Raw genomic sequence first — 14932 nt, 5'->3', positions numbered from 1 at the left:
GCGATGTACTCTGTGGGCATTCTGGTATTGATTTCACTGAGGGTTCATCCAGAGAACACCTCTGGCTTCTCCACTGGTCAGTACTCAGCTCAGCATTGACTTTAAACTATATTCGTAGATTGTCATGGAAATAAATATTCCACTGTGTGAAAACGATCGGTTTTACTGGGGTTTCTAGTAACAACTCAGTGACTTGTTACTTGTTTTAGCCTTATTGCTTCAGTGGAAACCCAGATTCTTATTAACCCTCCTCTTGTCATTATTTTCTATACAATTTATTTTTTGTCCTTGCAGAAATATTCATCCTCTATATTTATCGCTAATGGGGAATTCTTTTTACCTGTTTCCTTCAGTTCAGGTGTGAATTACCCAGAGAGAATTTCCCATTTATCTCCTTGGATTCAGGGAAAGTTTCAGATCTGAATTAGGTTTAGGAACAACCATGTTGCTCATCTCAGAATGTTCTCTTGCTGGTGTCTCACTTTTACCACATGCCTGACAGAACATTCAGTGTAAACCCACCTCCCATCAAAGAGCCGGCCATACCCAGAGGTGGCCTGCCCTTGTCTCTTGGTTTGTTGTATCTCAGCCTCTCCCTGTGATGAACCCTGGAAACTGCACAATTCATCTGGCAAGAAACACTTCCACAACAGGGAAGACTTTCAGAAAGGATTTAATATGCAAAAGGAACAAATTCAAGATGAAGAAATTAAAGGCATAAAAAAGCAGGAAACTTCCACCCCTTGAAACAATAGAAAATTATACAAAGAAAGTTTATGAATCTTTTCCCTCTCACACTTATATTTCTTGCAACTTCACACAAATCTTATAAAAACACCTGCTTTGTCTATCAGACTGGAAGGGATTGTCTCTGGACCATCATAACAGAGGGAGCATTTCTAAGAGAAAGAGGTGAAGCGTTTACATCAGCACAAGGTTATTTTGTCCAATCACATTGTTCTGATATTGATCCCCCAGAGTCACAATGTCCCACATCATCATAACCTGTGTCTCCCGGAGGCAGGAACAGGGTTTCCTTCTCCATCCCAGATACACCTTCACTCCTTCGTGAGTGCAGACTCCCACCTGAAAATACCAGAGGAGACACATAGTCAGTGGATCCACTCTATGGTGATGGGCAGCAGCAGAGCAAGGCGGCGTTTACAGCAGTGGTTCTCAAACTTATTTGATCAGCCCCCTTCTTTGTGTCCATTGTACTTGACACCCCCCACCCCCACCACACAAGTACATCTACTGATTTTAAAAAAATCAATGTCCAACTCTCACTAAGTATGAAAAGGAGTCAGGCATTGAATCACAAAGAGCCATGTAAGTACATAGCTCCCTGGCTGCCAAGCTCTGAAGGCAGGACTACCGCCAGCAGCAGCAGAGAAGTAAGAGTGGCAAAACCATACTCTGCCATCCTTACTTCTGCGCTGCTGCTGGTTGCAGCACTGCCTTCGAAGCTGGGCACCTGGAAAGTAGCCGCTGCTCTCTGCTCTGGCTTCTCATGCTGCCCCAGAATATATTCTATGCTCCACAGTTTGAGAACCTTTGCTTTACGGTGTGGGCTAGGAATTGTTCCCCCTTCAGTCTTCTGGCTTCGTCTAGAACAAGTTCTAATCCATCATCTCGATACACAGTCTAGAAATTAAAACCTTTGGTTTCCAGACCAGCTAACACTGCCCAGTGCCAGCTATAGCTACCTGTACATTGGTGAAAAAAATCCCAAGCACTTACCAGCCAGGAGCACTTAAGGACATCAGAACTTTCACTCTGCCCTAACAATGAAGATAAGCATCAAGTACTAAGCAATGCACATTTCATCACCACTGCACCTCCTCTGCTCGTGGCACAACAGGGAGGGGAGTGGAAACTTAGGCCAAGGATAATGGGCTAAGCCCGACTTTTACAGGAAGTGTCATGGGCTCTTTAGCATTTGTGCAGCAGTAACATGACTTTGGTTTATAAGATTCTGCCCAAAAGATACACGTTCAGTAAATAGGTAGGAATCCAGTACATCAAGAGTAGGGCAGCCACACAAGGATTTGAACCTAGAGCTTGAGGGAATCCGAGCTATCCTGCTGGTTTGACCACAAAGTACCACCCAGCACAGATCCTACTTTTCCTCTCTCTATTTCAGGCACTGAAGCCTCTTCTTTGAGGGAATGGAGAAATGAGAGAAGGAGAGTTTTTCTCACAGGCGTTGGGTTGGCCAGCGCTGTTCCCTTGCTGTGTACCCCACATTTCCAGCTACCCCACTCTGCAGAGACACTGTAAAGCGCAAACAGTTCTCCATTCACCTGTCTGTGCATCCCTGTCACTTGCCCCAGTGCCTTTTTCATCATTCTGCCACAAGCCAGGGTCACCTTCAGGGACAGACACTTCTCTGGCATCATCGTAAACAGCCCCTGGGACATCTCCAGGCAGGGCAGGGGCATCTGACGTGAAGATGGGAAGTAATTAAGAGAATATTCACAGTGAAGACAGAAATAAACTACTTGCTGCAGATGCATCAGCCTCACTGGTCCCTGGGGATCTCTCAGCACTTAACTTCCACCTTCAGGGCATTAAGAGAAGCCCTCCTCTGAAACCCTCAGACTGGGGGATTTCACATATCACATTGATTTGATATATTTCAGGAGCTAATTGAGAGGATCCTAGAGCTCCTAGATTACAAGCGTGGGGGGGGGGGGGGCGGGAAGCCAGCTAATAAGGTTGGAACATGGGTCCTTGGGTGTAAAATCTCTATGTTCCCCCCAGCACAGCGTGCCTGACACAGATGTACATAAGCTGGGACAGTGACCTGAGCCAAGTATAGCGTGGGCAGCTCCTGAGCGAACTGCTCCCTCAGTCCTTGCTATGGGCCTTTATTATGCCTTTGGACATCACATGCTTCCCTACACCTGGGCCTCCACACAGCTCTTGTAATGCACCTGATCAGCGCCCCCAGCTTTACACCAATAGATAATACTGGTGGGTGAACTTCCTGGTTTTCTTAACAAACCACTATTGTCCCTACTGGGAAATACAGTTAGTTTTTCGTCAGGGTGACGTTGCTTCCAGGAGGCGGATTAAATGCTCACCTCGGCCATCTGGAGTCTGGGGGACGTCGTTCAAGGCAGGCTCCTCCACGTTATCATAATCCAACTGAGACCCCCCTGGGGAAACTCCCTCTGGAACAGCAAACACCACACTCAGCCCATGGCACCAGCAGCGTCTCTTCAGTGCAAGTGGCCCTTCTAACTAGAGCTGTTTGTCATGGCACATGAGAGGGGAAGTCGCAGGGGCCCATGCTGAGAAGGGCACAAGTCAGAGAACTACAGTAAAACAGGAGCCCCAGAAATAACTCAGGGCCAATCCTGTCCCTGCAGAATCCAACAGCAGCTCTTTTATGTGTTTCAGTGGGAGCAGGATCTGGGCCTGTGCTGAGATAACAGGTTGGAACACAGGCACTGCCAGGCCAGAGCCGGCCTGTGTGAATCCAGCTGATCTCTGCAGACAGGTTTGAATTTTCCTGTTTCACTGGGGAGGGGAAACCTCCCCTCTGCATGAATTAAAGCTCCCACTGGGAGCTCACTGGCCTGATCCTTTGTGAGCTCCTGCTCTCCGCTAGCCTTTCAGGCAGCCCAGGGCTCAACTTGGCAGCTCTCCAGCTTCTCAGCAGAACTGGCTCATCTGCTCAGTGTCTCCCCCACCCAGCCGCAGGTTAAACTCCCACAGGGCCCAAATCATGGACTCCCTTGAGAGCAGCTGGGGTAGAAATGCCGCCCTGTTTATAATTAGAGATGGGGCCAGGCTGGGAAGTTCAGGTCCAGGATTTTGCTTCAGCCTGTTATAGCGACAGGTGCCAGCCCCAAAACTGAGATCCGAAGCTGGGGTCAGAATCTGCAAATCCCCCCTCCCACAAAGTTCTGGTGGGTTTGGATCAATGAGTTGGGCTGAGCCCATCTGTAATTATAACATAGGACAATCTTATGTGAGCAACAAGGGTGATGTCGTGGTGGGAATCTGCTATCGACCTCCGGACCAGGGGGATGAGGTGGACGAGGCTTTCTTCAGGCAACTCACGGAAGTTACTAGATCACAGGCCCTGGTTCTCATGGGAGACTTCAATCACCCTGATATCTGCTGGGAGAGCAATATAGCGGTGCACAGACAATCCAGGAAATTTTTGGAAAGGGTAGGGGACAATTTCCTGGTGCATGTGCTGGAGGAACCAACTAGGGGCAGAGCTCTTCTTGACCTGCCGCTCACAAACCGGGAAGAATTAGTAGGGGAAGCTAAAGTGGATGGGAACCTGGGAGGCAGTGACCATGAGATGGTCGAGTTCAGGATCCTGACACAGGGAAGAAAGGAGAGCAGCAGAATACGGACCCTGGACTTCAGAAAAGCAGACTTTGACTCCCTCCGGGAACTGATGAGCAGGATCCCCTGGGAGAATAACATGAGGGGGAAAGGAGTCCAGGAGAGCTGCCTGTATTTTAAAGAATCCTTATTGAGGTTACAGGGACAAACCATCCCGATGTGTAGAAAGAATAGTAAATATGGCAGGCGACCAGCTTGGCTTAACAGTGAAATCCTTGCTGATCTTAAACAAAAAAAAGAAGCTTACAAGAAGTGGAAGATTAGACAAATGACCAGGGAAGAGTATAAAAATATTGCTCAGGGATGCAGGAGTGAAATCAGGAAGGCCAAATCACACCTGGAGTTGCAGCTAGCAAGAGATGTTAAGAGTAACAAGAAGGGTTTCTTCAGGTATGTTAGCAACAAGAAGAAAGTCAAGGAAAGCGTGGGACCCTAACTGAATGAGGGAGGCAACCTAGTGACAGAGGATGTGGAAAAAGCTAATGTATTCAATGCTTCTTTTGCCTCTGTCTTCACGAACAAGGTCAGCTCCCAGACTACTGCACTGCGCAGCACAGCATGGGGAGGAGGTGACCAGCCCTCTGTGGAGAAAGAAGTGGTTCGGGACTATTTAGAAAAGCAGGAAGAGCACAAGTCCATGGGGCCGGATGCACTGCATCCGAGAGTGCTAAAGGAGTTGGCAGATGTGATTGCAGAGCCGTTGGCCATTATCTTTGAAAACTCATGGCGATCGGGGGAAGTCCCAGAGGACTGGAAAAAGGCTAATGTAGTGCCCATCTTTAAAAAAGGGAAGAAGGAGGATCCTGGGAACTACAGGCCAGTCAGCCTCACCTCAGTCCCTGGAAAAATAATGGAGCAGGTCCTCAAGGAATCAATTCTGAAGCACTTAGGGGAGAGGAAAGTGATCAGGAACAGTCAGCATGGATTCACAAAGGGCAAGTCATGTCTGACTAATCTAATTGCCTTCTATGATGAGATGACTGGCTCTGTGGATGAGGGGAAAGCGGTGGACATGTTGTTCCTTGACTTTAGCAAAGCTTTTGACACGGTCTCCCACAGTATTCTTGCCAGCAAGTTAAAGAAGTATGGGCTGGATGAATGGACTATAAGGTGGATAGAAAGTTGGCTAGATTGTCGGGCTCAACGGGTAGTGATCAATGGCTCCATGTCTAGTTGGTAGCCCGTATCAAGTGGAGTGCCCCAGGGGTCGGTCCTGGGGCCTGTTTTGTTCAATATCTTCATAAATGATCTGGAGGATGGTGTGGATTGCACCCTCAGCAAGTTTGCAGATGACACTAAACTGGAAGGAGAGGTAGATACGCTGGATGGTAGGGATAGGATACATAGGGCCCTAGACAAATTAGAGGATTGGGCCAAAAGAAATCTGATGAGGTTCAACAAGGACAAGTGCAGAGTCCTGCACTTAGGATGGAAGAATCCCATGCACCGCTACAGAATAGGGACCGAATGGCTCAGCAGCAGTTCTGCAGAAAAAGACCTAGGGGTTACAGTGGACGAGAAGCTGGATATGAGTTAACAGTGTGCCCTTGTTGCTAAGAAGGCCAATGGCATTTTGGGATGTATACGTAGGGGCATTGCCAGCAGATCAAGAGACGTGATCGTTCCCTTCTATTCGACATTGTTGAGGCCTCATCTGGAGTACTGTGTCCAGTTTTGGGCCCCCCACTACAAGAAGGATGTGGAAAAATTGGAAAGAGTCCACTGGAGGGCAACAAAAATGATTAGGGGACTGGAACGCATGACTTATGAGGAGAGGCTGAGGGAACTGGGCTTGTTTAGTCTGCGGAAGAGAAGAATGAGGGGGGATTTGATAGCTGCTTTCAACTACCTGAAAGGGGGTTCCAAAGAGGATGGCTCTAGACTGTTCTCAGTGGTAGCTGGTGACAGAACAAGGAGTAATGGTCTCAAGTTGAAGTGGGGAACGTTTAGGTTGGATATTAGGAAAAACTTTTTCACTAGGAGGGTGGTGAAACACTGGAATGCGTTAGCTAGGGAGGTGGTGGAATCTCCTTCCTTCGAAGTTTTTAAGGTCAGGCTTGACAAAGCCCTGGGTGGGATGATTTAGTTGAGGATTGTTCCTGCTTTGAGCAGGAGGTTGGACTAGATGACCTCCTGAGGTCCCTTCCAACCCTGATATTCTGTGATTCTGATTCTATGATTGATTCCTCTCTCTCTTGGGGAGAAGAGACTAGCCCTGCTGGGCACTGACGCCTCCACCCAAAGACACTGACCCGTCTCCTCCAGCTCCTCACCTGGGGAGGTCACTGGGAGTCACTCAGTGTGCTCAGGAGATGGTCACATGTTCCCATCCTGAGATTCTGACAGAAATCCTGTTCAATGGGATGAGACCCGACTGTGTAAAATGGGAACCGTGTGAGGGGAAATGGCTGCGATTGCAGAAAGTGTCATAGAAATTCTGTTCTCTGCCCAGATTTTGGGTCTCTTGGCCTGAGTCTGCCCCTCCCCCATTACCTTGTTCTGATCCAGGATCATTTTCCCCCTCGCTGTCCCCAGTGTAATACTGCAGCTTCGTCACTGAATCATCTGAATAGGAGACTGGAGAGACGAGAACCAGAAATTCATCACAGTGAGAACAGAACAACTGTGGGACTGGGAACACATCCGGGGCCTGGAGCAGGATTTCCAGTCTCAGTCTATACCTTCCTCTACAGGACGTGGTGACTCACAGCAACTCCGAGTAGTGAGAGTCTGACACAGACTCCCCAAGAGAAATCTCCATGTTATTGTGGTAAATGTGACTGAGGGGATGATACAATCTGACCTGAAGGATGCTGTGGTGAGTGAAAGGCACGTCTCTGGCTGCTGGTCCAGGGAAGTTCCACAACTGTCCTGGCCTCCTCAGCCACAGAGGGGACTCCTCCTTCTTAAGGGTAAATACCCACCTACCCCATAAATCAGTCGATCAGCTCTCCATGGTGTTTCCAGATTAAACCAAGAAAGGCCCAAAGCAGAGTCTGTGATTCATAAATTTGTTAGTCTCTAAGGTGCCACAAGTACCCCTTTTCTTTTTGTCATTCACTGTAACCATCTTGGCAGTGATGCTGGGGGATGCCCTGAGCATGTTCTCAGAGCTCCACCACAGCAGAGCCCTTGGGCAGGATGTTCCCATCAGACATTGAGACAAAATGGCACAAAGGATAAAAGGGCCAGGATTCAAACTCATGAGGCTCTCCTGGGCTGGTCTCTCTGCTCCAGGGGCAGGAGGGAGCTGACACAACAGACCAGTGGCTGCGGTGGGAGGGGGGCAAAGAACATCCCCTGCTCCAGTGCTCCAAAGAAGTTTTCAAATGATAGTTTAGCCTGCCCCAGACAGTCGCTTTCCTGACCCCTCACTGGTTACACGCCAAGGCTGCAGGACGGGCAGATGGGAAATTAATTGTTCCTAGAATTGGGACACTCAGTGTCCGGTGGGAAGGAAATCCATCTCTCTCAGTCTACATGAGTAACTGCTGGTCTCACCACAGACCCAGCTCCCACAGCTAGATCTTGGTAAAAAAAACAGGTGGTTTGGTTTTCTGACCATTGGGGGAAAAAAGAAAAACATAAGATTGTTTTTAGTTGAGCCAAAAATGATTTTTTTTTTGTCAATTTTTGGGAAATGCAAAAGTAAAAAAAAAAGCTTAATGTTGAATGAAACCATATGGTGTTCTTTTGGACATTTGTTAATTTTTGTTTATTTGTTTTCTTTCCGATAATATTAAAGGAAATTTCTAATGGAAAAGTAATATCCAATTGAAAAAAACAAAATGTTTTCTTTAGAAAGTGTTGAAATGAAATGAATCATTCTGTGTGTATTTGGAACAATTGGGTGAAATTGATAGGAATTTGTGAAATGTTTCGGTGTCTCTGAATCTGCACTTTTCACCAAAACATTTCATAACGGAGACTTTTGCCCAGCTCCAGTGACAAGCTCACAGGGCTGAAGCTGCAGTGATTTAAATCTGGGTCAGGGCCTCCGATGGATGGGGCATTAGATAGCTGCTCCCTGTTAAGAGTGAGACCCACAGACCTGAGTGACTGAACATCTCCTGCTTTTTTCTCATCAGGTTATAATCAATCTCCTCGTACACGGCCTCAGAGAAGGGATCCAAGGGTCTTCTGGAGCCTGAAAACAAAGGGCAGGGTTTGCACAGGGTCATTGAAACCAGAGATGGGAAATACTATGGGATCATCCAGCCCCTCCCCGTGGGCTCAGTGCAAGCCTGAACCCTACCGCACATTCCCAGTGCTGGAATTTAAATGAGCCAGGTGACAGGGTTTCTTTCCATCACAGCCCTTTGATGATGGTTCCCAGGGCTAATTCTCTGTCAGGAAGCTTCCTCACATTTATCTTAAATGTTTTTTAATCTCATCTCATTATTTCTGGTTATTCCCCTTTGGAGCAGCTTAAATAATTCTTCCCCCACGCAGGTTTTTCTCTGCAAAATGGTGAGAACATCTTTTTTTTCATCGAGTTTAAGGCCAGACGGGACCATTAGAACATCTAGTCTGATCTCCTGTATAATACAGGCCATTGCATTTCACCCAGATTCCTCTAGGTTTGAGCCGAAAGATGCACTTAGAGTAAAGCATTTCAGTCCTCAGGAGAATAAACTCTTGTGTGCCAAAGTCAGAAAGCAGGAGCGAGTAAGGTGCCACCGATGCCGAAGGGCCCCACAGTGGCAGGGAACTGGTTCCCTGAGAGATGCCTTGATAATCCTGGCAGGTGATCCACGCTCCATGCTTCAGAGGAAGAGGAAAATCCCCCAAGGTCTCTTTTTGCCAATCTGACCTGGGGGGAAATTTCTTCCTGACCCCAAATCTGACAATTGGTTTGACCCTGAACATGTGGAAAAGACCACCTATCTTCGAAAGAGGTTTCTCTGTATCATCTCAGAGGACTGGTCCAGCCCATCCAGTGACACATATCCCTCTGTAGCTAACGCCTGATGCTTCAGAGGAGGGCAAGAAACAAAATGAAGCAAAACAAAACACAAAGATGGGGGCTTCCCAGAATTCCTTCCTGACCCCTGCAGGAGACTGGATGAAGCCCTGAAGCATGAGATCTGATTATAGTCATTGTCTTTCTGCAAAGTTGTGAATGTTACATGTATGTTGATGGCAGTCCCATCCTCTATCTTCTTGCCAAGGAGCTGGTAGCTAATGTTTGTATAAAGTGTGTTATAGATGTAAAATCCCCGACAAGTGCCAGCTTTGAATACAAGACAGTAAAATGCTCCTTTCCCACACTTCTGCTTCCTAAGATTGTCTTTTCTACTGGATCACGCTCTTCACAACTATTTACCACAGCTCTATTTTTATACACCTTTTTTCCTTGACAATATTTCCAATTTCTCTCGGTCCCTTTTCCATGATGTCTCTCCTCATGATATTCAGATCCCCTCCCTGTGGCAGATACTGCAGCTCCAGGCAGTATCTTTGGGAACCACTGTATTAAAGCTATGAATGGTTTATGTTCTTCTGCATGTCGGAGGGTTACCACAGCTCCTCCAGGAAGAAAAAACACTGAGTGTGTGTGGGGGGGGTGTGGGGGGGTGATTAAGGTGAATCACTGAGATTGTAAACAACTCCAGAAAGGTAACAACCTTCAGAGTGGTTTATACAGACTGGTTCAAACTGGGTTACCAGAGACCAAGAGACAATGGAGGACTTCTGATATGAAAGGCTGAGTTTAAAAAGACTCAAGGCCTTCATTTTGATTCTGCAAATGGGCAGGACCTTCTGTCCATGGGGATCCCAACACGGAATCGTTGGAGGGATGTTGATCTACCAGGCTGCCCATGAGGAAGATGGGTGAATTCTGGTATGTTCAGCAAGTGTGGAGGAATTTTTATTGTTTTTAATGTTTTCTCTGTCACACTTTTATCCTAGGAATAAGGTGTAATCTGCTGAGAGAGAGCTGGGTGGTAACTTGTAACTGCTCGCAATGCCCTGCTCATAGCCCTTGAGAAGAAAGCACAGCATGGGGGCTGGCCTGTAGGCAGACTGGTTTGCTGGTGTTATCACAGTGGAAGGCAGGGGGCTGTGCAGCCTTAAAAACCCCTGGCCACAAGGAGATGGGACAGGGGGTTCCCACCCAGAGACAGGTGGCAGCAGGAGGCCTGAGTAGGCACTCCTGGAGTGGATCACCGGAGGGTGGGGGCGGGTGGGGATACAGATGCCATTTCTCTGAAACTGTAAAGGTCCCTAGCTAGGATCATCTCCAGATTTCATGGCTGGGCTGTTCCACTGCCAGACAGTTAATGAAATATTCAATGAGAGGAGTTAACCGGCACCCTTGGCCACCCCACCCAGCCTGGTATCGCCCCTCACCCTGACACCCTGCAGCCCCCCTGCTATTGCAGAAACATTTCACACAGTGACACCAATCAGGACCCACCTCTGCGCTGTGCCCTGGCACTTCGCACCTGCGCCCCCAGGATGATTAAGACCAGGCAGAGCAGGGCCCCCAGGATAATGCAGATGACCACGGGCACTGTGACTCTCCCACTGTTGGTCAGAGGGCGGCGCGGGGGAGCTGGATGGAAATGAACATGTGACAGGGAGAGATTAGCCTGTGAGAGTCCTGGGATCCCAGGGAGCTCCCCAGTCACTCATTGCAGGGCCCAGGACAGCAGGGTAATGGGCTGGGACACAGTCTGTGCACCATGGGGGCAGCTCACAGCATGCTATTTAAATCATGGGCCCTGCCCAGTTAGCTGGAGCCAGCAGACAGGAATCCTCTGGCTCAGCACAGCCTGCAGCTCCCACCCCGGTGTCATTCCCCCTCAGATGTCACAAGCCATGGAAAGGAGCTCCTTCCCTCAGGCTGCAGCTTGCAGCTCCTCTGCTGTGACCCAGCACCAGGGAAATTTAACCCTTGATGGGAGGAAGGGGATGCTTTAACTGGAGTATTTGGAAAATCTGTCCTCTCCGTCAGACTTGCAAAATTAAAGGGAGGAAACTTGGAACCTGTAGTAAGGGAGAGGTAACGTGTTTGTTCCTGAGGGGGATCCTCACCTCTGAGAGTCCCTGGTTGTCTCCAGCTGTCACCTCCACAAACTCCCTCACAGCAGCACAGGACCTGTTTGTTAGTGATTTAGGGCCCAAGTCCCTTGTGCTCTGTGCAGCAATGAGGACTCTCATAAGAAACCAGCACAGTGGGGCCTGTGATGGATGCAGGGGCTATGTGGGCTGATGCCTGAGCCAGTCTGACACCACAAAGGTTCCACCCCTCAACATCCAGGATGCTCCAGCACTCAGGAGATGGGAGGGCCTGGTCTGGGACCAAAGGGGATGGGTGGGCTAAACCATCCTTTTCCCTGAATATTACAGCATGTAGCAGAAACATCTCCTGTCACTCACCTGAGCAATTCACGGCAGCATCTTCCTTATGACCACAGTTGCTCTCACCCCAGGGCCTGGCAGGACAGTCCCAGAGAGATGACTCTGTCCCTCTGCAATTCAACGTCTCCACCCAGATGGGACCAGTCCCCTCGCCGAATGCAGCCTCGCCCGGGGCAGATACAGCAGAGCCACAGCCCAGTTGTTGACACACAACGTTAGCATCCGCCATGTCCCAGGAGTCATCACAAACTGTTCCCCACGAGCCACGGTACCAAACCTCCACTCTCCCCGAGCATCTGTCCTCTCCTCCCACAATGCGTAACTTGTCCTGGTCTAGAAATGCAGAAACCTCACATGTTACTGGGACAACTTAGGGACCACGAGGGAGACAGTGAGAAGCAGAGATACCTGTGCAGCTTGGAGAGTTCGGGCATTCGGCAAACAGGGTCTGAGTTGGTTTTGGTTTTTTTCCTATGGAGAGAAAAAGCTGAGGTGAATGCAATGGGCTGTGTGTGTGATGTGGGAGTAGAATTTATCTGTATTTTAACCCCCTAATTTCAGCACTGTGTGAACTGAAATGTGAACGCTGGGTCACTTAATACCTAATTAATTTGCTATTCAGCTGTTACTCAGACACACAGGCCGGCATGCACCCAGACTTGTGGGGGATTCCAGTTCTGACCCAAACTGCACAGCCTGGGTCCATCTCTGATAGTTCATCCCAAAAGGATTAATAACTACAGAGCTGTCTCATGACGGTCTCTAGGGAGAGGCTTTTCTTGGCTCTCAGACTACCTTATCGCAGTGTCCAACACCGGTCTCTTTTAAAATTAATTGATTAACTTCCATGTTTGTTGTTAATCAGAAAAATGCTTATTCCTATAAAACATCATGAAAATATGTTTGTATCTTGTGTTGAGAATTTAAATCTGCCTACACTGAGATGTAAACAACAACAAAAATTCTATCCTAACCTTTCCATTAATTAAACATCGTTTGCATGTGAGTTTGCACGCGCGCATGCAGGTAGTTTCAGAATTACCAGTGCAAGAAATATGGGTCTCTTCAGCTCGGTTATCACATGACCTTGGATTCCAGGGCTCTGACGGGCACTGCCAGAGGGAGCTGTGCTGCTCACTGCATGCAACGTGGTCCAGCCACGTGGGACCAGAACCTGGTCCATATTCAAAGTCACTTGCAATCTGCCCTCCGTCCCCACAGTTCAGCTGTTTGCAGACAATTGCTGGGGTGACTCCAGACATCTGATTGGAGCAAACACTGCCCCACGTCCCAGTGTAGAAAACCTCCAGCCGCCCTGCACAGTCACTGTTGCTCACCAGCCTCAGATCTGTGAACTCTAGAAGGAAATGCAGAAAAAGGGAATTTAAATCATTTGATTCTGAAATGAACTGGGGTGTGAAGAGTGAAATCCCAGCGATTGCTAATGATCCTGTGCATCATTCTGCAGGAGCAACGGCTAGGGAAACACTCCAAGAGTAAGAGATGCTTTTAGACACTACAGGCCCCTTAGAAATACAGTGGGCATCTCTGGAAGGCCACCATTTACCAGCAGCTACATACAGATTGTAATAGATAACGGCTGGGAAGGATTGTGACATTGGCAGGCCAGATGCCAGCTCTTGCCCAGGCTGCAGGCCTTGGCTGAAAACTTACAATCTCGTAGCTGGAGACCAGGCAGGGTCACATGTGTGTGAGTTTTGCTGAAAACAGGTATTAGTCTTGGAAGAATGTATTGAGTGTTTAGACTTTATGAAATGCTGGTTAGTTGCTGTGGGCACTAATCTCACTTGTAATGTTTGTGGTCCATGCTACAAGAACATATGCAAGTTTTGCTTTATACTGAAAATGTTTGCTCTGAACTTGTGAACTCAGGCACGGGAATGATCCCCGCCGCCCATCCCCTGCATGTAGTACATGCAGAAGGTCTTATCCCATGGCTTTGAAGGCTGGAAGAGGGAAATAAAAATAATAGATGGGAAGAGTTTTCATCTTTTTGGCTGTTTGAACTGTGACAGGGCTAAAGAAACCAAACTGAAGCCCGAGACCCCAAGGGGTTACCCCTGGGTCAGCGCTGAAGGACATTTGGACTTGACAGATCACTACAACTCTGTCACTCCGAGGATATAAATGGTAACTCATTTGCGTGTAGATGATTGCTTGCTTTAACCGTGTAAACAACCCTTTTATTTCTTTTTCCTAGTGAATAAACCTGTACATACTTTATTACAGGATTGGCTACAGACATTGTCTTTGGTGTTAGATCCAGGGTACCAAGTGAACTGAGTAGGTGGCTGGTCTCTTGGGATTGGAAGAAACCTGAATGTGATGTGATTTTTGGTGTAAATGACCACTTATCACTAAGTCCAGTTTGTTTGGGTGACAATAGACTGGAGAGTCTAAGGGGACTGTCTGTGACTCCATGGTAAGATAGATACAGTGACCCAGGACTAAGTTCCCTCTAAGCTGCGTGGCCATGTGGACACACAGAAGGCTATCAAAGGCCACATAGGCACGCAGCCACAGGGGCCTAGACTGGAGAGGCACCTCTTCCCCAGCCCCAGAGCTGCCGCAGTGGGGAGAGGTGCCTCTCCCCTGGCCCCAGGCTGCTGCAGCAAGAGAGGCCTTGGGGGAGTCCTCTCTTCCTGCTGCAGCCCCAGGGCAGCCAGAACTACAAACCCCTCATCCCTGGCCCCACCCCAGAGCTCGCACCCCCAGCCAGAGCTCTCACCCCGTGCACAGCCACCCTCTGCCCCAGCCCTGGGCTGCCTCCCACATTCTGAACCCCGCAGCCCCAACCCCACCACACATCACCTCTAGACTGGTGCACAGAACAAAATTCATTCCGCACATGGATGTAAAAATTAGAGGGAACATTGGTCCAGGAGTTCACATCTGTTACAGACTTGGTGAAATCTACTTATAGAACACACCAGCAGTTTGGGTTATTGCCTTGTTTCTCACCATCTGCCCTGAGGTGGGCACTCAGTGCCATGAGCCACTCCAGACAGTGTGACAGGGATCATGAGATCAAATAATTTGACCTTCTGTAAAACAGCTGCATAGAGCCTAATAACTTGAGTTTGATATAAGCATAACTTCCAGAAAGGCATCCAGTCTAGACAGGAAGACTTCAAGAGATGCAGAATGCACCATTTCCCCGGTAGTTTGTTCCGAT

General features: G+C 48.4%; 1 protein-coding gene across 1 annotated transcript in view; it reads right to left on the bottom strand.

The window, feature by feature from the left end:
• Positions 1 to 812: 812 nt before the first annotated feature.
• The window catches only part of LOC144268883 (scavenger receptor cysteine-rich type 1 protein M130-like), a 61506-nt gene continuing 47386 nt past the window's right edge, over positions 813 to 14932 (bottom strand). The window contains exons 7-15 of the mRNA XM_077824178.1: positions 12779 to 13093; positions 12145 to 12207; positions 11755 to 12069; positions 10790 to 10975; positions 8420 to 8515; positions 6862 to 6945; positions 3087 to 3176; positions 2304 to 2441; positions 813 to 1086 (exon numbers count right to left, since the gene is read on the bottom strand). Of these exons, the coding sequence (XP_077680304.1) occupies positions 938 to 1086; positions 2304 to 2441; positions 3087 to 3176; positions 6862 to 6945; positions 8420 to 8515; positions 10790 to 10975; positions 11755 to 12069; positions 12145 to 12207; positions 12779 to 13093 (1436 nt within the window). The 3' untranslated portion in view covers positions 813 to 937. The remainder of the gene's footprint in view (positions 1087 to 2303; positions 2442 to 3086; positions 3177 to 6861; positions 6946 to 8419; positions 8516 to 10789; positions 10976 to 11754; positions 12070 to 12144; positions 12208 to 12778; positions 13094 to 14932) is intronic.

This window comes from Eretmochelys imbricata, chromosome 1 (genome assembly GCF_965152235.1).
Source record: "Eretmochelys imbricata isolate rEreImb1 chromosome 1, rEreImb1.hap1, whole genome shotgun sequence".
NCBI lineage: Eukaryota > Metazoa > Chordata > Testudines > Cheloniidae > Eretmochelys > Eretmochelys imbricata.
Note: the sequence above shows the minus strand (reverse complement) of the source record. Positions and strands in the feature narration are given on the sequence as shown.